Consider the following 24185-nt stretch of genomic DNA (forward strand, 5'->3'; position numbering starts at 1 on the left):
TAAAATCATAGAATGGCTTGGAAGGGACCTTAAAAATTACCCAGTTCCAACCTCCCCAGATTAAACTATTTTGTACTTAACAGGACTGTCTCCACCACACACAAACAAGCAAACAAAAAATAATTAAAATGTTATTTAACCTGAATTTTCTTCCTTTTCCCATAACTGCTTATAAAGGAGACAGCTACTACATATTTTCTTCGCCACACAGGCTCTTTTTTGCATTAGACAATATCAGTTTTGCTTTAACAGAAGCAGCAAGCAAAACCACTCATAAAACTGCCTTCCTGTCAGTGACATCATAGTCTAACACAACCTATGCTGGGAAAGGTGTCCTTTGCTTAGGCTGATAGAAGACATCTACAGGATTGTGTAAAATAAGTGTACACTGACATATACAAGGATATGCACACAGAAAATAAAACAATGTTGCCAATAACATCAACAGAAGTACAGGTATTTATGAAAAAAAAAAAGCTGACCAATTCTTGAAGGTCATTACCTACTTTAAAACTCAAAGGTGAAAATGAAGAGGCAGAGACTTGGTGGACTATGACACTAGAGAAAGCAAATTCTGCTATTAGCAGCAGAAACTGTTCATTTGACACAGAGATGATAGACTGATTCCAGAGTGACAGTTGTTATCCAGCCACCAGAAGGAATTGCCATTCTGCTAAGTGACATTTTGAGTACGAACAAATTTCCATAAGAATAAAATTTTCAAATGTGTATTCAAGCATAAAATAGCTTGGATAAAATATTAATCCTACAGGTGAAAAGTGCTTCCTAAGCTCTTTTCACAGGGAATCACCTCTCTGCAGGTGGGCAACATACAAAAATCTGTGTAATGTGTTATTTATTTTTACTACAGACACTGTCTAAGCAGGCAATTGGAATTAATGCAAATATCCAAGCAGGAAAGCTTACAGCTCATAGTGTGCATTCTAAGCAGTTGTGCTTTCCGCTCTGCTTTACCAAGAAGACAGAACATTTCTAAGGCTTAATATGCAGCACTACAAAGATTATGTTACAGTAATATAAAATAACACAAGATCTACTTTCTCCTTGGTCTTTGGAAAGAAAATATAGAGTCATTAACTTGGCCATCAACACAGCTGCAGAACTGTTTTGTGAAGACTGCATTTTTAAAGAAAAGATAAATACTGCACAGCAATAGACATCATATGGAGCTAACGCCAACTTGGTGGCTCACCTCCATCCTCACCAACTCCAACACATTAACTTAATCAGTGCAGAACAGCTCTCAAATACACAGGGTCAGCTCCTCCCAACCTTTGGGGAGAGAAAATACTAAAGAGAAGTGATGCAGTGCACTGGAGTATCTAATTAGCAGATCACACAGAATCAATTAGATTGGAAGAGACCTCTGAGATGACATGGTTGCTCACCATCCAAAAAGCACACAAGCAGTGCTATAGTTGAAAAGGTAGAAAAAGGAAGACCAGATAATGGCTTGAATGTGTGCAAATCTGCTTTACACAGTGTTAGAAGAGACTCATTCTCTAAGCACAGGTTCAGGAATCTGTCTCCCTCCTGGAATAATGCTCAAGAAGGGAATGCTGGATTCCAAACCCTCCCTGTGCCGAGGGTAACACCAAAAGACTAGTCTACATCTCAGCTGCATACAATTACAGTTCCTCCATCAGCCCACCAGGAAGTTATTTGCAGGAAGCTCTGCAAAGTGATTGTGAGGAAATCCCTCACATGTCCATAACACAACCAAAACAAAGGCTGTGGAGCAACATTTCTCTTCATTACAGGTGCTGCTTCAGTTCTAGAAAATTACTTTTAGCCTGTCACATATTTTGAACACTTCAAGTCCAACATTAATTTTGAGATAGAGCCTTCAGCCCAAACCAGGGCAGATTCCAGAGTATACTGAGCACATGCACCTAAAACCCAATATTTCAAATACACAAAGCTAATTTATGCATCATCTCCACTAACTGCATTTTTTTGAAAGCTTACCATAAGAAAGAGTAAATATTTGGAACTCAACATACTGAAGACAGTATTGGTCTTTTTCCCAAATATCAACTACCCAAACAGCTGCCTGGCTACCTTACAGGACACTCTTCTACCTACAGCAGTTCTCCAATTTTACATCTTAGATGATTTTCAACCAACCAGAACTACTGGGCCTATTGATCAAGCTTCAAAGGCAACACACTGATCTTCTGAGCTGAAACAGAGAGTGAACAAGGATTTCCCAATAAAAGACAGACCCCATCTTACTGCTGTAAAGCAACTGCCAATCTACACAGCATTATGAGAAAGAAGGTATTAAAGTTTTAATCAAACTCATTATATGATTTAACATGTAATAGAGCCAACAATGCTAAAGCTGTATTAGTAGTAGTAGCTTTTTTCCTGACACACTGAGGTATTCCAGACCACAGGAAAACTACAATCATTGCTAAACAGAACATAATAACATATTTATATAAATATTCTTAGAGGTAGTTTAAACAGTCCAGAGCTGAAAGTTTAAGAGGGCACTACAACTGTAGAGAGAGAAATGGGGGATATTAAAAAAAAAAGGAAAGGTGGCAAAAAATGTTTCATTAGAATATGGGAATTCTCACCTGCAGATTGCTTATAAAATGTCTAAGGAAGGTACCTGAGATAAAAATCAATTGTCAACAGGCTTTGAGTTGCTAAACAGAGGTCAAAACCCCCCTGCAAAATTCCTGTGGTATAGAAAGCTGGGAAGGTCAAACCCCTCTAACATTTTCCTTGTTAAAAGAAGAAAGAAACAACCATAGCATTTCTTTAGGAAAGGAATTCAATTCTAATTGTGTGACAATATGCAGAGCAATAATTAAGAAATTCTAGTTTCCAGGCAACCCCCTATGCTAAAAGAGATTGAAATTATCCTAAAAAAAAAAAACTCAGCCGGCAGTACTACCACCAAATATAGAGACATGCCTTTTCTGATTAAGCTAAGTAGTTCCAAAAGGAGAAAATCTTCTGGAAAATGAAAAAGGTAGTTATCAGAATTGCAAAAATAATTTTTAACCAAGGAAAATGTTTTATATATGAAGCTTCCAGCAAAAAAAGTAAGTCACAAGGAACAGTAAAATTTTACACATAGGCAGCTGTAAAACAAGAGAATTCTCTAGAAAAATAGACTTCCAGCATTATTCTAGACAATTTACAGAGGCAACTGCCCTCCAAATCACTGTTTTTGGAATCCCTGTTGATTCCTGTATGGAATCAAGAGACTTTCATTGTAGAAAGAGAACCCTCTGTAAAACTGTCACTAAAAAAGCATGCAAGCTCAGATCCCAAAATACAACTGTTAACATCTGAAGGTCCCCACCAGAACAGTGAGTTGAAGACATGCTGCTACAGAATTCTTCAGGTTCAGAGGCTTTGTAAAATTCTAGATGTTCCATTATATCTGTATGTTAGCTTCTCTTCTGCAGAACGGTTTGAGAGATTGCTCCTCTGATCTTTCCTCACTCTTAACACACCCACATCCCCACTGCAGTGCAAAGTGTTCCTCATTGGACAAATGCATGCTAAAGGAAAATAACTTTGCAGATTTATTGGCTTATTTCACTATATTGCATATATGCAAATATCATTAGTGAATGGCTACTTCCAATACCATCTGTCCAATGCCAAGGGCTCTTTAGCAATAGTTTTTATGGCAAAAGCATTATAGTGGAGGAGATTACATTTTATTTACCTTGGTGAGTCATGGTGACAGGCTCTTCACTGGATACATTGTTGTAAATGACCACAGCTGTGGCATTATGTGAAGCTGCCCGCAGTATTTTCTCTTTAAATGTACAATTTCCTCTCTGTAGTAAAGCAATCCACTGCTTGGTGTTTGGTGGGACCTGGAAACGTGTTCGAGGGTCACAGCCCAGACGATCTGCAACTGAAATGGGAAACAAATTTACACAGATGCCAATTTCTTCTAACAGGCAAAACAAAGAAAAAAAAATCCTAATTCCAAGTTGCTGAAGTACTTAAATGTTATGCACTAGGAAGCCACTATTCTCTTATGAAGAAAGTCTAAAGATAACTGTATTCTTATGAAAAAAAAATTAAAAAAAGAAGTCTCACGCATTGAAAGCTGTGACTATATGCCCAAGAATTGGGCTCACTAACAGAAGCTATTTTTAACTCCAGTGCAGCTAGAATAATGAATTCACATTCAAATCAATACCTGCCTAGAGGCTGAAAAACATTAGAATATGGTTCATCTGCTATAGGCATTTACAAAACAGCTGTTTATCAGTCATTCTGGGGAGTACAAGTCTTTATTTTTCTTCCTAATGCAGCCACAAATATCACTGCAGTGGGAAGTACAACTAAACAAAGCAGGCTGTGAAAACAAGATTTCAGAATTATCTGCCATGTGCAGGCTACTGTAAAAAAGGACATTAAAAGCTGATCTTGTAAAACCCCAGCAGCCAACATCAGCTTTTTACATATGCACATTTTGCCTACAAGGAAATGTATTTGAATTCATAGAGAAAGAAATGGGTTTGCAAACACAACGCACTCGTCAGGTATAGATGGTATAAAGGAAGAGTAACAGAAATGGCAAATGCCAGATGTCTGAATTCAAGAGTGTGCAAAGCTCCTTTGTCCCTTCTGATGGTGTAACATATCCTGGAACAACCCAGAGCCACAGAGCTGTGTACAAAAGGCACAAAACCCAAGGCAGAAGTGACTTCCCAGCAGCTGAAACCGATGAAAGACAGATCTGTTTGCACAACTGGAAACACAGTTTAGTCTGATACACTGGTCATATCATTAAAGGATTTTAATTTAGAGCAAACAACAGTTTATAATGCAAATATATTTATCCTTTTGAATGCCAAGAGTATAATAATCTTTGGCTACTAAAAATAGTTGGGATAAACAGTGATTTTTTTCAAGACATAAAAAAACCATTCTATTTGTGTAATAGCTCAGAAAAATTACAGTTCTGCAATGTAAGAGCAAATCAAATGAAGTCTTCCAAATTTTTTTTCCTTTTCAAGAAGTGAGTTTAGCACAACTATGAGATTTCAGCAAAAAAATCTACAACCAAAAATATCCAGTTTAATATATTAGCTGGAAACAAAAGGTCTTTTTAAGCACTCTCAGTTTAACATAGCTGAGGTTAAAATCTGTAATAAAGGAGATTCAAAGAGCTAAAGATGTTTTCTGAAACAAAGAAAATCTTCTGCTTGCCTAAGGAAAGCTAGTGCAGATGAATCTATACTGTGGCAGACGTACAGGAAGTCATTGCATCTCTTAATTTGGACAAGAAGTGCCTCTCCCTGTTCCCCTGGAAGGAGGGTGGGGAGCCAGATACCAGCACATCCTTTTCACAATTGTTTTTCAAGCCTGTATTAGACATCTCAGATATGGAGGGCTATTTGCTGTATTTTATACAGGCATCAGGGAAAATCTGAAATACAGATGCCCGAAGCCAAGTTTTATAGAGCGTTTTCTTCCATTACCCTGACATCACTGCTTGAATCCCTGTGGAAATTGCTAGCTAGCACTGCTCCACACATGTTTTGCAGCACTGGTGATGGCCATCACAAACATCAACAATCACAGAAGAGCATGTTCATGCCCACTGCACTTTTGCAGCTTGTCTCTGTAATCTTAAAACTTGAGAAAAGTATGTATTTTTGAAAGGAATTAGTCCTTTTTGAAAATGAAGAATCACAACACAGCACATGTGCCACCAACCTTTTGGCCCTCTGTTAGGATAAAAGCTGTTTAATGCATGATTCCCCCTTTTTCTGAGCATCTCCACTCAAAAACATGGAAGGGGAAAGCACCGGCAGACTGTGATAGGAAGTTTCTCAAGCCTTGAAAGCTAGGAAATATCCCATCCTTCTCCCATGAAATCACATTCAAGAATCTCAGGTATGATACATCTGTTGGAAAATACCATTTCTAAATGGCTACAATTCCAGAGAATCCCCTCAACAGCCAAAAATAACTCTGAAAGTAGACACTATGGCAAACAAACTTACCTAAAACATATGGATTAAAACCAGTAATCCTACAGATTATGTACTGTTTCCTTCAGTACAATCATGATCAAAACTAAAATATGAAGTGAAAACAAAAATGGCCACAAGAACAAGGTAATGGGTTATTACAGTGAAAAACCATAAAAGCAACAAAGAGCACCTTGAATGAAGAAGCAGCATTCTCCAAATTCATGCAGGCACCTTGAAATTTGTATGCTTGAAAATTTTTAGCTTAAAAAGCAACAGAGAAACCAGTAAGAGATAACAGAAACTGCATAGGTGGGAAAAGTAGTACAAAATTTTCTACCACAGTAGAGATCAAAGTCTCTCTCAGCTGTGGACAGAGTTATGAAATGTTACTGGATAAAGCAAAAGAATTAGGAAATAAGATATTAAGAGATTAAAGCTTTCCAGATATAGACCAACAAACACCACTCAAATGCTTACAGTACGTTATCCCTGATGAGGTGTATTCAGTATATCCTGATGAAAATTTAACAGCTGACAACATTAGCTCAGTACTATTTAAGTAATACAAAAACAATGAGGAAAATCTCGTCGGTTTAGATAAATCTGAACTGTCTGCAAGTCATTTGAGATTTAATAAAAAGTCACAACCCACTTTTCTTTGCATTAGCATTCTATTACACCACACAAATGTTAAGTAATCTTTTCTCTTTTAACTAAATAAAATTCAGAAACACTAGTGAAAAATGTGGGGTGTTCTGCTTGTCTTTTCAATAGACTGAAGATACTCTGAAAAGTGTGGAGGTCTTAAAATCACAGTCACCCCTCTAGAATAGTGAGATGGTTGCAATGAAACATCTCCTGTACGGCTCAGGTGTCAGGGATATCAGTGGGCACTGAAGGGGACACACATGAACAGAGGCAGCCAGAATCATCTCCGACGCTCTCCACTACCCTGTCATCTATGATCTGCTATGCAAAGTTCAACTAGAATCAACAACACACGGGTTGCAAGCATTACCTAGATGATCACAGAATTGTTTGGGTTGGAAAAGACCTCTAAGATCATCGAGTCCAACTAGTAATCTGGCACTGCTGTGTTCACCACTAAACCATGTTCCCGAGTACCACATCTACAAGACTTTTAAATCCCTCCAGGTATGGTGACTCCACCACTGCCCTGGGCAGTCTGGTTCAGTGCTTGACAATCCTTTTAGTGATGAAATTTTTCCTGATATTGAATCTAACTCCTTCCAGGCACAGCTTGAGGCAGTTTCCTCCTACTATGCCACTTGCTACCTGGGAGAAAAGGCTGAACGCCACCTGGCTCCACCCTCCTGTCAGGGAGTTTTAGACAGCAAGGTCCTCCCTGAGCCTCCTTTTCTCCAGATCCCTCAGCCTCTCCTCATCAGACCTGTGCTTCAGCCCCTTCCCCAGCTCCTTTGTCCTTCTCTGGACACGGTTCACTATCTCAGTGTCTTTCTCGCAGTGAGAGGCCCAAAACGGATGTTACTTGCAAGAATGAAAAGCAACTTCATATTAAATTATTCTAAAACAAATCACTTGCACAGAGAAAGATATGATCAGAAGCCACTCATGAACTTCAGAAGATATAAGCATACAGAAAGCCATTTAAGTAAGTTTCCCTATAAGTGTACTATTCTTCTGGCTTATTTGAAATATAAGCTATTTACCCTGCCTGTCTCTGTGTTTATCTATGCATCCTGTGTTGGCAAAACCCCCATTTTTCTGGTTTAGGAGGTTTAGAAGTGGCAGCCCGCTGGGTTAAAGAGCTATGTACAATGTTGTTGTAAATATCTCCCTTCCTACTAAGTCCCAACACCACAGAAGAGCCTCTTTACAGAAGAATCAGCTGTGATTTAAGTACCCACCATTAGGCTCATGTTTGTTTTCTGCTTTAGGAGAGCTTCAGTTTCCTTTTGCAGAATACACAGGGCTGCTTAATTTGTGTAACTGTTTTTCTTTGAGCATTTTTTATAATTCAAGACCCCTTTCTGCTGAAGAACTAAGGTTTGTGACAGCATTTTAGGGATTCACGGGAAAAAATAGTTAAGGATGCAACAGATCCAACCAAGGCTCCTCAACTACTGAAGAAGCAGTGGCAAGCTCACATCAGCACAAACAGTACCTTCCTTTTCCAATTGCCTGATCATGTTTTAGCCTTCTCCCTATAGGAAGGGGAGCCATTTTGTGGAGCAAAAAATGAAACAAAAAGGGCAGTTCCCAGCAGCTTTGTCACAAGTGCACACCTGTCTGAATGCCAACTGTCCCCTAGTTCTGAACTGTGCCTGGGTTTGCTCTTTCTCACGCTGTGTTCCTGCTGCTCTTGCATCGCTTCGAACACAACTGTGACACCCCCACTTCAGCCAAGGTTGCTGCACTGGCTGTTATCAGACTTCGTCCCCTTTTCACAGAAACATCCCACTCTCTGGGCATTAACCATTTTATTCCACGCAGGGCTTTTTTCTCTTTTTTTTTCTCTAAAGGTCAGATATCTTGCTATTGATTTCATCTTAGCTAATACCGTCATCTGTAAAGCCAGCACCAGTTGCCAGAGCTGGTCTGTATCAGCTGCAATACAGAAATCATTTTAAGTCTGACCTTCAATCACTGTAATACAATAGCTGGAGAGACACCACTAGTATTTTGAGGGACAGCAGATCAAGAGGCTTGTTGGGAAGGAAATCACAGAGGAACACAGGAAGGTGCAGTGCCATGCAGGCTGCACCCCAAAGCATTCCCTCCCTACAGCTCTGCTGCCCAGGTAGATGCTATGTAGAACACCTGACTAGTAAAACAAGACAGCTTTGTGCAACACATTAATTATAATCCTGTGATAAAATTTCGAGAAAAGGAATTCAGCTGGAAAATTCATAGAGGCAACTCAGCAGTGCTGATAGATTATTTCAAGGAATGGTACTAGCTATTTTCTACCCCATTAGGACTTAATACATGCAATGGACATATTTTCTTTCCATGCATTACTACTTGTGCTATTATCAATATAGCCCTTATTCATGCCAGTCATAATTTCTGCTTTATAAGGTGGTGCCAATGAATCAATGAGTTATGTACAGCAACATTTTCTTTTCAACAGCTCTTTCAGGTAATTGCTTTGACTAAAGCTGGCTTTAGCACGAAAAGAAACTCTTTGAACAAGAGGTAATCTGGTTTCAGGGAGGAGGTTAAACAAAAGAAAATCACTGAAGCTTAGAAGACTCCTGTAATAGTTCAGATTTAATCTTGTTAGCTCGGTAAGTATTCTACTATTATGGCTATATACTCCAATATATAACCTCCACTTTTGCTATCAATTAATGACTACCAATTACACTGAACACAAAGATCAATGATGAAGGACAGAAGCACGGCACAAGATCCTTCTTCCCCTACTCTACTGATGTATTTGCTTGTTGTATTTTCAATAGCCTTTCTGGTTTGGATTCTGGGCCAGAATTTCTGTCTGAATGCTGCCTAAAGCTCCGCAGTTACCAGGAAACTGGCATTTCCAACCTTCTGCAGCTAAAACTTGTTCACACAACATGTTTATGAAGTGCCAGATGCTACAGAATGCTGTAGTTACAGCACTATGCACAAGATACACCTCCTTCCTAACACTGAGCCAATATTGTTTCTTCCACACTTTCACCTTTTTCTAACATACGTTTTTCCTCACATTTTCAGTCTCCTTGCCAAGCCCCAGCCCTTATATCCCTTCGGGAGAGCTCTCCTTTCTGTGAGCCCTTTCTCCAAAGCAGCTTTCATACAACCACCACCTCCATACAAGCCTTTTAAACTCCATCTGTTTCCACCTCTCCTTACCCGCTCGTTCCTGACCTACTGGCTCAGTGAATTTTAACATTTCAAGTCTGACTCTGCTGCTATTTCTCTTCCTATCAGCTCCATTGCCAGTCCTGGTCACCCTGCCTGCTTCCCAAGCCAGTCAAGGTGCACAAAACCTCACCTCCCAGCAAGTCCTGCAAGGGGACTCTTCAGAGCATGCAAGACTGAATTTCCAGTCCTCACACAGGACTCCAAAAGCAGTAACCCAGATTCAACAGCCACAAAGAGTCTTGTTTCCCATGGAGAATGTTTTTGAGGGAACTAAGCCACAAAACACTGCCGTTTCTACCAAGAACCATTAAGGTGAGTATTCAGTGGCTTCTAGCTTGGTTTGCCATGGCAAGGGGAATATGCCTGACACCTAAAGGTCTGCACCACAAATGGTGTCAGGCACCCAATACCAATGAGTAAAAGCACAGGTCATTGGAGTGGCACAGGGCTGAACACTTGCATGGTGCATGGACAGACATCCAGGAGCACCCAGGCAGCTGCTGTGAGAGGACTGGGCTGAAATTACCTGGAAGTGTTCAAGACCAGGTTGGAAAAGGCTTCAACCAACCTGGTCGAGGAAAATGTCCCTTCCCAAGGCAGAGGGCTTGGAAATAGAGAATCTTAAAGGTCCTTTCCAACCCAAACCACTCTGTGATTCTATGAAAATGTCTGGTTGCACAAAGTCACAAATAACAGAGTAAGGGACTGAGAAGTATTCTGGAACCACACTGAAGGAATACTATAAACCTGAACTAAACTACCAGAAAAATCTGCATCAAGCTGTGAAGACTCATTTCACTTCTATCCTTCCATGCACAACAAGAGGAGTTTTTTTTTTTTTGAATCTGCAAGCATTCATGTCCAGAATTGGTTTAAAACACTCTCCTAATAAGAAATTAACTCATGACAAGAGATTAACAAATCAGAGGAGGTAAGAAAAGCAACTCAAAGTAGAAGAACGGAAGAGAGATTAATAAAGAAACTATGCTGCTATCGTGCATTTCATGTGCTTGGAAAAATATGCCCACACAGCTGCTGAATGTACACCCAGCAACCAACTGTGACCAAGAGCTTACTGGAGCTGCACTTTCACAAGTCACATTCACAGGCGGTCATGCCAGTTACTGCCACCCCACTCCCAGGGGAACACTGCCTTTGAAAGCCCCTATCAATTTCATACAAGCTCTATAAAAAGAACACAGAAAGAGTTTTAATACATGTATTAACATGACAAGGTTGAATTCCATTAAAGAAATCCTGCTAAAGAAACAGGAGAAGTGATTGACTATCGTGCTGCACTGAGATTTAAAGGATGGGTGACCACATGGAGCTGGCATCTTCAAAAAGCAGCACATAAAATATTAGGTATATTCAAGAATAGAAGTCAAAAAACATCACAGAACACTTAAAATTACAAGTTGTGTGTGGTCAGCAACAGATCATGGGCCCTGAGTCTTGAATTAGTAAACTCATTTATTTCCCTGCAGGCTGTGAGTAAGGGATGTGATAAGATGCCCCATTCCTGGAAGCGTCCAAGGCCAGGCTGAACGGGGCTTTGGGCAGCCTGGTCTAGTGAAAGCATCCCTGCCCACAGCAGGGGGGTTGCAACTTCATGATCTTCCATTCCAAACCATTCTGTGATTCTATGATTCTTCACAGAGCATGCAAAAATGTGAAATTAAGGACACTTCAGCCCTAAAACAGTCCATGCCATCAAGGTGCTAACAGATCACCCACATTTGTGAAAATTTCAAAGACAGCCCATAAATGGGTGAATGCTTGACATCACAGCAGTTTCAAATTCAAGGTGCCTTCAAATAAAGTTGCTAACAATTGTAGAGTCCTTTTCTTCTGAGGATACATGAACACTGGGGTACAGCATTTACTGCTCTAAGAGCAGTGGCTGGCAGCTACTCATGTTTAGAGCTATTAGAAAAAAATTTGCAAACGAGTTCACTAGCAATATTAACAGGCTGATTAAAAAAAGGTGAAAATAATTACTTTCAGTAAGACTGCATCATCTTTTATCAAATCTGAATATAAAAAAGCAGATGTTCAAGAACAGCTTAACTAAAAGCATATAATATTCCAATCTTTCTTCTGCATGAAACATTTTTAAACCACAGGCACATCAGCAAAATTAAAATAAAATTTAAGTATATAACGATCTACACAGAACAATTCAGAGCATCTAAAAGTAAGGAAGACAACTGCTGTTGTGCTTGCTTTAAGTTGTCTGTTATGAAACAGAAGGGCAAAACTGAGTTTCCCCCAAAATTGATAACAAAGTTTTAACAACTGCACTATGTCAAACCATGTCAGGTCTGACATTTTCACACTTCCTGCTGTGCTTTCTCAAGAAAGTTATTCATCACAGTACTTAGCAGTAGGTATAAAAATACTGTTTATAGACTGTTCACAATTTTATTCAGCTTTTCTCATTATCAGCTGCCCGTGAAAATGCTGTCGAAGCCTCCCTCAGTGTTTAAACTGCACCTTAGTGAAGGCATATCAAAAAAAAAGCAGAAAAGGTTACAGAGGCAGATTAAAAGAAATTAGAATCAAAAGTTTTTCCTGACAAATAACACAGCTCAAAAAAAATAAAGTGCTTTGATACCTTGCATGTATTAAAAGGCAGTATTTTAAAACCGTTAAAATACTACTTGCAGTAGCAGTGTTTACATGCCTAAAACTTGCAGGACAGACACCTGATTTCCAGGGATGTGAGGAGTATCAAGAAGCAGAAGAACAACTGCAACATAATTAATGTTAGCGGATAGACAGGATTTGAAGTAAAAATAAAAATAATTTTAGAGCAGACTTCCTCAACAATTTCTGCTTCCTCCCCTTTCCACCCCAAAATCTACCCCCATTAATATATTCTAGTTATATTTTGCACAGCTAATGAAACTGACGTCCAGCAAGACTGGCAAGCACCTGCTGATGCACAGCCTGATCCATCTGGACCAGAAGCTTAGAGAGGCTGCCTAGCAGAATGCATTTGCTCTGAAGAAGCATCAAAGTATTTTCTTGATCCAAAGATTTGGCAAATTGTTGAAAGCTTCTAATAATACACTAGTTTTGTGCTATCAGTTCTTCTAAAACACTCTTAGTATTCACCACTTAGACTCTAGTTTTAACTGACTACAGTATTTCACTTAATATATTATTCAGATGTTTACTGTCCAGGAGGCAGGCTGGGACCACTGTATTCCATCAAGTGGTCCATTTCTTAAAGATGGCAGTTTAGATAATGTCAAGAATGGTTTTCAAAGTAAGATACTATTAAAACTACATCATTATTACTGAAGATACCAGTTTCACTTCAGGCAAAATTCATGACAGTACCCTCAGCTGTTCAAATTAGTGTTCTCTATAAACCCCAGCATTTATCAAAAGAAGAACTGATGGACAACAGCTTTGCTTAATCAAAACTTATTTGGACATTCTATCCAGTGCTCAGTACTGCAAGCAAGTGCACTTTGGGCTGGCTATAAGAGCAACAGCTTGGTAGCTTCAATCCTTCCAAGTCTTGATGGGCAGCTTAAATAGTGTTTTTAAGAACTGCACACTGAAAAGCTGTGACTTCATGCAGTTGCCAAAGCTATCCAGATGCAGAGTGAGATGGCTATGCAGCTGTTCTGAGATTCAAGGCAATGCTGTACCCAAATACTGTCAACTATCGCTACCCTCTCTGTAATTAGTTAAGGAATAACACCTTCACCGCTCAGTACACCCAATCTACTGGGATCAATGCTGGAAAATACATTATGCTTTGCTGAGCCGTTTTTCAAGCCAACACTCTCGGATCATGGATTTATTTTATTTTCCTCTGGGCAAGCTCTTCCTCCTCGTTTGTCAGAGCTCTCTAGGAAAGCCTGCCCAGCCCAGGCAAGGACCAAGCACCCGGCAGCGAGCGAGGGAAGCGTTACCTCCATTGATAGGGACGGGAGCCACCAGCAGCCCCTTGACCTCCACCTTCGGGGAGTCCTGCCCGTAGCGGCCACGGTCGATCCGCAGCAGCGTGGGGCCGCCGCGCTCGGGGCTCAGCACCGTCACGTTGATGAGCGCGGTGTAGTACGCCTGGCTGGCGTTGTCGGCGCCGGCCGGCCGGACCCGGCCGTGCCACAGCAGCAGCGGCAGCAGCAGCAGCACGGAGGAGCCGCCGTTCCAGTGCTGGCGTGCCCACCGCCAGCTCATCTTCGACTCCGGGCGAGCCGACGGCCGTCACCGGTTGCCTCCGCCGCTCCCCCCCGGCAGCGTCGAGCCCCGCACGCCCGGGTGTGTCCTATCCCATCTGACAGCCCGGGAGCGGAGAGAGACCAAAAGCAGGCGGAGCGGGGAGGAGAGCTCGGGCTCATGCCATGGGAGGAGCCAGGGGAGTCATGGCAGGTCCCAGCCGAGTCCGATCCGCCGCCGCGGCTGCCAGGGGAGGCTGCTCGGGGGAAGCCGAGCTCCGCCGGTCCCTCAGAGCGCCGCGCTCATACCGCCCGCCCGCCGCCGCGGGGGAGCTCCGGCCGGGCGAGGGGAGGGGAGGAGGCGGGGGCGGTGCCGCGGCCCCCTCCCCGCGCAGCCCCTCGACAGCCCGGGGGAGGCTGCGGGCAGAAGCCGCCGCTGCCGCCTCAGTCGCGCTCGCGAACAGCCGCGGGGCTCGTCTCGGACGCGGCCCGCCGCGCCGCCTCGGGGCTCGTCGCCGCCTTAGTGCGGCAGGCGGCGCAGGTCAGTGCCCAGCCCGGCGTCCTCAGCTGGCAGCCGTCGCTTCATGCCCGGTTCGCCCCGAGGGCGGCGGGCCCCCCGCACCGTCCCGCGGCTCCGCCACCGGCTCCGCGCCCGCGCCTCGACTGCAGCCCCGCGCTCTGCGCAGGCGCCGCACGCCCCGCCCCGCGCCACGAGGACGAGAGGCGGGGCTTGGGCGATGACCACGCCCTCGGGAGGCGGGGCCACCCGAAGGGGCGGGGCCGCGGTGTATGATGTCATTGTGGGCGCGGCCGGGCGGGGGTGGCCGCAGGGCCAGCGGGCTCCAGCGACCCGCGGCTCGTCGGGATCGGATCGAGCGCCCCAAAGCACCGAGCACCGGCTGGAAAAGACCGCTGAGCTCCTCGAGTCCAACCTGCGGCCAAACACCGCCATGTCAATTAGACCATGGCACTGAGTGCCACATACAGTCTTTCCTTAAACATCTACAGGGACGGTGACTCCACCACCTCCTTGGGCAGTCCGTTCCAATATCTAATCACCTTTCTGTGAAGAAAGTCTTCCTAATGTCCAACATAAACCTTTCCTGGTGCAGCTTAAGATGTTGGACACATACACATACAGGCTCCCATGGCTGCTCAGCATCTTTTCAGAAATATATTTCCAGTTCAGGAGTGCCGATCGCCAAAAAGATATGAAGAAGGAGTTTTAAAGCATGTCAGAGATAGGGGGTGAAAGAACTGTATGTGTGAAAACCAGGTGGGATGTGTTCAGTCTATCCAGGTAGAACTGAATGGGCTTTTGGGGCAGGAACAGCGCAGCCTGTGCGTCAGGTTTCGGTCATTCCTACCTTATTTGTCGTTACTTGCTTCTGACGTACTAAAATGGGAAATTGTACAAACACTCGAATATTGTTAATAAATATTAATCCCAGGAAACACTGTAAAATAGGGTTTGATGAATGATCAACTAACATAGTTTTAAGGATTTCAGCCTCTTGGGAGATGTAACAAAATACTGTAATGGCCTCCTTGGGTTTTGAAAGACAAACTAACTGAAAATTAGTTACAGCAAAGAGAACAATTACTGCAGGACTGTGAGTTAGGATATTTTCTAAGTTTCTGAAAAAATGGTGTGGAGCTGTTCTTTTGAGATATGGTCTCCTTGGTGACTTCCCCAGCTGCATGGGAAGGCCCTCAGATAATTTTGGTGTTTAACCTATGCTTCTTATTAACCTGTTTTCTTCTGGGAACTTTTGTATTTTGTTCATTTGCGATGCACCTGGTCACACACACGTGTCAGATCACACTATTGAAGCACAGTCTGTTTATTTCATTGAGATGCAAGTAGTTTTATCCCGTCCTTGGAGAAACCTGTTCCTTTTCCAAGGAAAGCAGCATGCTTGGAAACCTGCACCTCGGAGCAGAAGGGATGTATGGACACTGCTAAAGGCATGTGTGGCTCTGTAAAATCCTCAAAGAAGCTGTTTCTGCAAAGCTCTGTAGAAATGTCAATACAATCCAGGAAATTATTCTGAAACAGCAACTGAATGTTCTGCTTACATTTTTTTTTAAATTTAATTTTGCCCTTCTTGGTACATGCTGGATGAGGAACCACATGCTATTGATTGCCTCCTCATTTCACCCAAACTTTCACCCCAGCCACAGAGAGAGAGCTGTGGCTGACACACTGCAGTGTGCAGAACATGTTTTGGAGCTGTTCTTGCTTTGATTTCTCAGCACTAAGAGCTCTGCATCATTCTGATGCAAACTCATGTGCTTTATTGCCGAAATGTCCTCAGAAGGGGCCAAGAAGTCCCGGGAGCCTGAGGATTTTTTGCTATCACTATGCTGACCTTCAGAGAAGGATCTCAAAACACTTTTGAAAAGCATTGAGGATGTATTCACTGGCCATGTTAGAAGCAAAACAAGGAGCCCAGCCAGAGCATCCCCAGTTCTTTGCTAACCGCACGAAATGGCTGGTTTTTATTTTGCCCCATCCAGTTTCCTGTGGGCTGTGCTTCTGATGGAGAGAGGTGCTCCAATGCCTGTGTGAGGGCTGCCTCCTTGGTTCCCCATGCCCATGCCCATGCCCATGCCCATCCCCGTCCCCGCTCACACGGTTGGGAGGCTGTTCCTCACCTTCCTCCCAGCCTGTCCTATGGATGCCCTATGGATGGGCTGGAAAGAAGGCGAAGGGCAGCCAAGGGGGACCACTCATGGCCCCAGAAGAGGAGCAGCCAAGCACTGCTCCAGGATGTGTCAAAATAGGATATTCCATCAGCAAAACAGCTTCCACCTCCTCATTCCCCGGATGGGCAGGCGCCTGGATGGGGAAAGGAAAATTAAAAGGTCCTTTTGGATGCTTTCACCCCATGGTGGAGCTGGATGAAGGGATGACGATGGAGAGGAGCAGAGATGTCCCCCTTCTGTCCCCTCAGCTGTGTCTCTGCCACTGTCTTTTCTTCAGGGGACATTATTTTAGTCAGACAAATGACTAAAAGCGTGCTGATGTCTTCACAGGTCCGCCCAGCGGTAAAGAGGGAGCCGTGCCTGAGCGCTCCTTGACCTCCTGCTGGTTTTGTTTTTCAGGGGAATGCTCATGAATCCACTCGTGTCCCCTCTCACAGCGAACACCTCGTTCAGCCGCGCTGCCGCCCCGGCCTTGGCGCTGACACGGCCACAGGCGCGCCGCCATCTTCCCGCCGGGGCCCGCGGCCGCCGGGCGCAGGGCGCCACCTGCGGGCCGCCGGCGGCACCGCCAGGGGCTCGCTCGCGCGGGGGTCGGTGCCATGAGGAGAAGGGCAACGGGAGGGAATTTGGTGCCACGATGACAACGGGGTCCGGCCCGGGGGTCGGTGCCATGAGGAGAAGGGCAACGGGAGGGAATTTGGTGCCACGATGACAACGGGGTCCGGCCGGGGGGTCGGTGCCATGAGGAGAAGGGCAACGGGAGGGAATTCGGTGCCACGATGACAACGGGGTCCGGCCCGGGGGTCGGTGCCATGGGGAGAAGGGCAACGGGAGGGAATTTGGTGCCACCATGACAACGGGGTCCGGCCCGGGGGTCGGTGCCATGGGGAGAAGGGCAACGGGAGGGAATTTGGTGCCACGATGACAACGGGGTCCAGCCTGGGGGTCGGTGCCATGAGGAGAAGGGCAACGGGAGGGAATTTGGTGCCACGATGACAACGTGAATGGTGTTGAATGTGAATGATGACAATGTGAATGATGGTGAACGATGACAACGTGAATGATGACCCCGGGGGTCGGTGCCACGAGGAGAACGGACCGAGGCGGGGTTGGGTGCCATTAGAAGGAGAGGGGTCCTGGGCGGGGACCAGTGTTGATGCGCTGAGAAGGGCGCTCTGTGGGGTTTGGTACCGTCAGGAGAAGGGGAGTCCAGAGGGTGTTGTTGCCTTGAGAAAGAGCGTCCAGGAGGGGTTTGATTCCTGAGGAGAAGGGGGGTCCGGGGGTCTCTGGTTCCCCACGTGTAGTGAATGAGGACGGGAAGGCTGGACACCTCCAGGGCTGAGACCCCCAGGGCCGAGGTGACAGGAATGGGTGGTGGATCCGTGGCACAGGGCTGGGTGCTGTGTTTGCTTCAGACAGCGAGCTTCACCAAGGAGAATCTGACTTCACCATAAGAAATGACACTTTCATCCTGGATGGAAACGCCACAAGATCCATCCAACTGTTTCCTAGAAGATGCAGGGAAATGCAAATGGACGCAAAACTAAAAATCATAAACCCAAAATGTGCTGATGGCTTGGGCCGGGGCTGGGCTGCCCCAGGGGCAGAGGTGGCCCCAGGAACCAGAGAGCAGCTGCCAGTTATGACTTTATTCATTTTCACATTTAGATATTACAACAAAACTCTTAATGACAAAGGATAACAAGTACTATAGGAGAAGAGGAAAGGAAGCAGTGTTCTAACTGGTTTGATATATAACCGTGAACTCCCAGAGACAGGACTCAACGTGAGTTACAATCACTCACATAACGCTCACTGGTAGGAAAACTCACGTGCAAATACCCACACACTCACCCACAGCACACACACACACACACACACACACAGACCATGCTTTGTACTCACACATAACCCCTGTTTTAGCCTACTTGCTTCAAAGGCAGCCCACTGAAACATTGAATGCTGCTACAGCAACAACAGGTACCAGGTTAAAATATTGCAATATAAATGTAGTGTTACTTGATACACAGGTTTTTCTTCAGAGACACACGTGTATTTGCAAGTAGGGGACCCAACACTTTGTTTTCAGGAGGGAGGAATGTCCTCTCAACATCAGCATTTTGTAAAGAAAAGTGAGACTGAGCACAGAGTGGAAGCAGCCATTTTAAAGGAAGGTGATGATGATAAATAGCTTAGCTTCAATGTTGAGTTCCAGTAAGAAGCCTAAACAAAACCAAACAGAGAGTGCATTTTGAACAGAGCACACACAAATATCAAAACCTGGGTTTTAAACGTTGAAATACCCCCTTGCTGCTGTGGAAAGATAGACAACACTTCTTTCTCACATCTTAAAACCAAAACAGACCAGCTTCACTACATGCTTATCTGGAGACTGTAAAAATAAAAAGCCAGAAATAATTCAAGAGAATGGGAAGGGTTATCAGGTTTGCACATCTAATTTTAGTATACCTTTAGTATACCAAAAGTACAATTGTCTCAACAGCTCTTCAATATCCCACACTACAGTTGTTCATCAGCAGCAGTGTCTGAAGAGGAGCCAGATTTTGCTCCTATCAGGCTGCATTGTTCATGCAATACTGTTGACACAGACACAATAGGATCTGATTCTACCCCCCATCTAGATGGTGCAAGAGAGAGAAAATAAACTTCTGTGGAGTTGAATGGTCAAAAATCAGATGACACAGAAGTGCTTTCCCCACGGTGATGCAGGGGATCATCAAAAATTGTTTTAACAATATAACCCTCTCCACAAAGATGATTGTGAGCAATTTACAGCTAAACCTGGAGAAAAAGTGCAGCTGTACTGGCTGGATGTCCATGCTGACAACCAGCCTGGGCACTAAGATGCCTCTGTCCCCTTTCTGCTGAGGAATCCTGCCATGCCCAGCAAATGTCATGCTTTGCTGACACATACCTATCCCTTACATATGGACAGGGACTAACAGCTACTTTGAAATTCTGGTTTTTGATTATTATTTTGTTCTTGGGCCCTCTCTTAGATGGGGCTGTTTCCAGGTAGAGAACTTTTCATGGAGTACTGGAAACAAGAGAGTCTGGGCCCGTGGATGCACATCACCCTGTGAGCAGCCTGAATTTAGCTCAGCTGGTCACCTTCTACCCCCGTCAATGCCAGTCACAAGCAGCACAAGTCACATGCAGCCTTCCTTCTGCCAAGGGAACCACCAGTTCAAAAAGCAGGGCAAGATGAGGGCAGGAGAATTTGATCTGACCTACACCCTGCTGGCTGTCCTACTTCCTTGTCCTGGCTCTCCAGCAGCTCCTGCCAGAGGATTCTTACTGAGTCGTAACAATTACTTAAAGATGCTTAAATTCCTGGCAGCTTCAGGGGACACCAGTAGAAGTCAGGGAATTCATTATCATATGCAGTTTCCAATTCCACATCCTGAGCCAGTTTGGCTCAAGCTGGTCTGGTTTTGTGCCTCTTTTTTGCCATGGAAATTGCAGCCATGTCATCCTTCTGATACAAAAAGGGAGTGGAACAGTGAACGAGCTGCACAAGCTTAGAGAACCTGAATGACAAGCATGCTTTTCCCATGTGCTAAATAAATCTCCCCATTACACTAGTGTGGAGAACTATAATTAAGACTTGGCAACATCATCCATAAGGACTCACAGGCTTACGTCGGGAAACGCGTAATACCCTCTGCTGGAAAAGAAATAAAGTTTGGGAAAGCTGTACATCTGACAGGAAACACAGTTTTACAAGTCCAAACCCTTGGCTCTGTGACAGAGGTGTGGCCCACAGGCAGTAATTCCCTGGTGCTGAGATGCTCTGATGCACAGAGCTCTGCCAGCCACGGGCATGTGGGAGAAGAGATGATGACAAGCTGTTCGAACGAGCTTTTTCATCCAGACTCCTGAGGAGATGATGTAACCGTGCTCTGTGGCTGAGCTCTTGGTTTGGGAGCAGGATGGAAGAAAGTAAGTGGGAATTGGTGAGGCAGCAGTACAGAAATCTATAGAGGGGGCTGCGGAGGTTCCCCAGAGCTCTGAATTCACGTAGTATCTCTTAGAAACAAAAAACCAAAGTGAGGAGATGTTTCCTCAGCAAATAACTGTTTCTTAATCCTCTGGAGTCAAGTATGCTCTGCTGGAAGCTCTGCAAAAGAAACTGGAGAGGACCCCACTGGGCAGAGAGTGCCTCCTTTGAGTCAGGGAACTTGGGAGACAGGAAAAGTCATGGTGCAAACTGTCCATCCAGGAGAATCAGGGCTTGAACCCTGGCAAGATGCTGGGCTTCATGTGTTCAGTGATGTCAACACACAAGGGGATTCAACCCAGAGCACCTTCTTGCTGGAGCACTGTTCCTTCCATTGTTTCCAAAATGCTTTGCAGCAGCTGGAAAATAAACATTTCACTCCCTGCCCTTTTGATCTGTTTCCTCCCAGCAAACTCTGTGTTTAGCAGCCAGCTCAAATTAACCTAGCTTTGCTTTAATTTCTCACTTGAGAAACAAATGACCTCAGCACCATTCTGGGAGAAGGGGAAGGGAAGAGCAGCAGACCTGTGAGTAACCTGCTCCCAGCAGAGATCATAAAAGAACCTGTTTTGCACACGACCTGCAAAAAAATTGCTGTTTATCTCTCCAGGAGCACTTTAGCCATCCGCTGATGACCTACTCAGCACTAGTTGTGTTGAGATGGCTACAATAATCCTAGTGATAAGGCAGATTGGCAGGTTTCCCCCCAGTAGATATGAGAGGGGTGTGGGTGTAGCTTGCAGAGGAGGTGGAGAGGCTGACACCTACTCAGGATGAGCGGCATGCATGGACATTTACAAAGATCCCTCGGGATCTGTCTGTACACCTCTTTAAAATGTCCTGCTCTTGCTGCTAATACCACTAGGGATTTCTTCCCTTTGATTCTGCTCCACAGCTCAGCAGCTGACATCATGATGAGGGGAGGAGGAAGCAATCCAAGGAAAAACATTCAGGCTGCACACCAGGAAGAAACTTGAGACTAAGACAGATCTATTTATATCTGACCTGAAATGAGCTTTCTGAATGGGAAGCTGATCTGAGCAGAGGCTGGATGTTAGGCAGAAGGTGCCATAGTGCTGAACACAGGCACCCACTCTCGGGCAGAATGCATCTGTCCGAGGTGCAGGAATAAAAGAAATGTGAGGAATCAGTGATGTGCTCTCTCCAGTCACAGTACAGGGAAGCTGCAGCTGGAGGTGCTGCACGGTTCATGCTGTGGTTCCAAGGACATTGGTGTTCCCCGTCCTTTTGGGGTAGGTTCCCGGTTGGGTTTGGACATAGGTTGAAGGAGAAGCTCTGAGTGACCCTGATGATGTGCCTGGAGGGCCTTGGCAGTCGCCTCCAGGGCCTGGTGCCATTAGTACTGCTCGGAGAAGAAGGAAGCGTGGAGAGTAGGGGGACTGGCCCCCTCTCCGGGCGGGGTGCAGCTGCCATCCTCAGAGTGTTCCGACAGCTCCCCGTATTCACTGTTGTAAAAAGTCTGGCCTCCGACATGGGACCCATACGACGGCCGACATCTGCCCCGCAGGTCCGACTGTTCCCCTGAGAGCTCCATGGTTCGACCGGGCCCTTTACTACTGTGAGGGGGAGAAACACAGAATTAACTTTGGCACTCCAAGAGAGGTCCCAGCTTCAGCAAATCTCATCTTCTAATGCATACAGCAGAGACAGGGTCAGGAATGGACTTGCACCTCCTTTTCAAAGCACAAAACCAGGCCTTGCTCCAAATCTAAGCACAGTCTGTTTGTTTTGTGACAAATCTGCACATAAGCTGGCAAACTTACTTCAGCTCTCCTAGAAACCTTTGGGATATCTTCTAGATACAGGGAAGTGTTGGGACCCCAATGAGTAGGGAGAGACAAGAGACATTGCCTTAATTGCTTCTAGACCTGGCAGGAATAACAGAAATTGATACAAACCATCTGCCAGGATGGGGGAAAGGAAACAAAGGAAGATGAAGAAGATGTGGGCAGAAGTCATATGTCCCATCTCAGTGCCTGCCAATACCAGGTGACTGTCAAGAAATCACAAGAGCAGAGGCAGGGACACACTCAAGTATTTTAAGAGTAGTGTTTTCCAGGAGATGGGACATCAGGTGTAGGAGACAACAGGAACATACCTTAGGGAAAAGAGGACAAGGACAAGAAGCAGGAGACTGTTTGATACAAGAACAGAAAGGCCACAGGGCTATGGCTAAGAGAAAAGACAATGACCAGTCCGATGTGATGTTGGGAGGCAGAGGAGGTGAGGAAGAGTCTTGGGACTGGCCTTGTCTACATATGAGGTGACATGGCTTGCTCAACACACTGTCACAGAGACAAGGTCTCAGCTTGCTCTGGCAGAGATGAGCTGTACAGGTTCTCCAGTTTCAAAGCCTGGGTCAAGGACATAACCATCCATAACATCCTCAGCTCTGAGAGTGCCAGCTCAACCTGCCAGGCTCCATGTCATCTTGTGGTGATTCCTAAGGCCTGTCCCATCCTTGCATCACCACCTCAGGGCCTGTACCCCATGGGTCAGGGCGGAGGGAAGAGGGTGGCAGCTACATAGTTTCTGCCCATCCCATCTGCCACTGCTTGAGCAAGCCCTGACACATTTCACCAGAAAATGTCAATAAGCATTAACAGTCTCATTAACACCATCACTCCACTGTGCCGCATTATCTTAACAGGCACATTCTCGTTGATGGGCACAGTTTATATTTTTAAACCCTAGAAAACAGCAGTCTTGTCTGTTCTTCCTGTGTTTTGCCTCTCATTAATGAGTACATGGACTTATCTGGCTCAGGGCCCACAGCTGAAAGTTCCAAGCAGTGCAGCCTGTGGGGAGATACCAGGAGCTGCCTCCTGGTCTCACTGCATTTGGCAGCAGGAAGGCCTCAGTGGCTAGGCTTAAGGAGTACCTGAATCCACCTTCTTTTCTGTGTCGGTTTTCTATCCTCTCAAATTCCTCAGATGCCAGAACCATCCCACTGTCTGTCTGATTGTCCTGGAAGGAAGCAACAGGAGTTATCAGTAACGTCCCTGTCGACTGATCAGAGTGGGAAGGGAGGAGAAATCATTCAGGAGATGAGATCCTGTGTATGTGTGATGGGGAAGAAGGGGTAGGAGCACTTTACCACCATGCTCCATAGCTTTGCTGTGTCTGATTTTCTTAAAAGCAGCATGTAAAAAGGTAAGATTTGTGTGCTTAGTTCAGTGTCATTTTTGGGGAATAAAAAAAGAGTGCTCCCTGGCTGGAAGATGTATTATCATCAAATCTGTGAGAGGTGATATTTTCCTATGAGAGTGGAGCTATGACTTCAGTTCTGCTGCTAGAGGAGATATCAGTACCAGGCCAGTTCAGAGAGACCTGGAGGGTCCCTACTGCACACTGCCATGTGGACCAAGGTACAGGAGCTGCAGATAAACACTCTGGGTTTACCTAGTCCTGGAAGGA

At 44.9% G+C, this 24185-nt stretch overlaps 2 protein-coding genes across 9 annotated transcripts in view; both read right to left on the minus strand.

The window, feature by feature from the left end:
- RNF130 (ring finger protein 130) overlaps window positions 1–14700 on the minus strand; it is a 55396-nt gene extending 40696 nt beyond the window's left edge. Inside the window, exons 1-3 of one of the 5 annotated variants that reach the window (XM_068205898.1) lie at window positions 14128–14700; window positions 13772–14062; window positions 3716–3910 (exon numbers count right to left, since the gene is read on the minus strand). In XM_068205898.1, coding sequence (XP_068061999.1) covers window positions 3716–3910; window positions 13772–14062; window positions 14128–14200 — 559 coding nt within the window. In that variant the 5' untranslated portion in view covers window positions 14201–14700. Of the gene's footprint in view, window positions 1–3715; window positions 3911–7005; window positions 7133–13771 lie in introns of those variants that run through there. The other 4 variants (XR_011004336.1, XR_011004337.1, XM_068205896.1 and 1 more) reach the window with 4 other exon arrangements.
- A 3660-nt stretch (window positions 14701–18360) lies between these two features.
- Window positions 18361–24185, minus strand: part of FLT4 (fms related receptor tyrosine kinase 4) — a 57612-nt gene continuing 51787 nt past the window's right edge. For 3 of the 4 annotated variants that reach the window (XM_068205901.1, XM_068205899.1, XM_068205902.1), the window contains exons 29-30: window positions 23650–23735; window positions 18361–22324 (exon numbers count right to left, since the gene is read on the minus strand). In XM_068205901.1, coding sequence (XP_068062002.1) covers window positions 22105–22324; window positions 23650–23735 — 306 coding nt within the window. In that variant the 3' untranslated portion in view covers window positions 18361–22104. The remainder of the gene's footprint in view (window positions 22325–23649; window positions 23736–24185) is intronic. The other variant, XM_068205900.1, reaches the window with a different exon arrangement.

This window comes from Anomalospiza imberbis, chromosome 15, assembly GCF_031753505.1.
Source record: "Anomalospiza imberbis isolate Cuckoo-Finch-1a 21T00152 chromosome 15, ASM3175350v1, whole genome shotgun sequence".
Lineage (NCBI taxonomy): Eukaryota > Metazoa > Chordata > Aves > Passeriformes > Viduidae > Anomalospiza > Anomalospiza imberbis.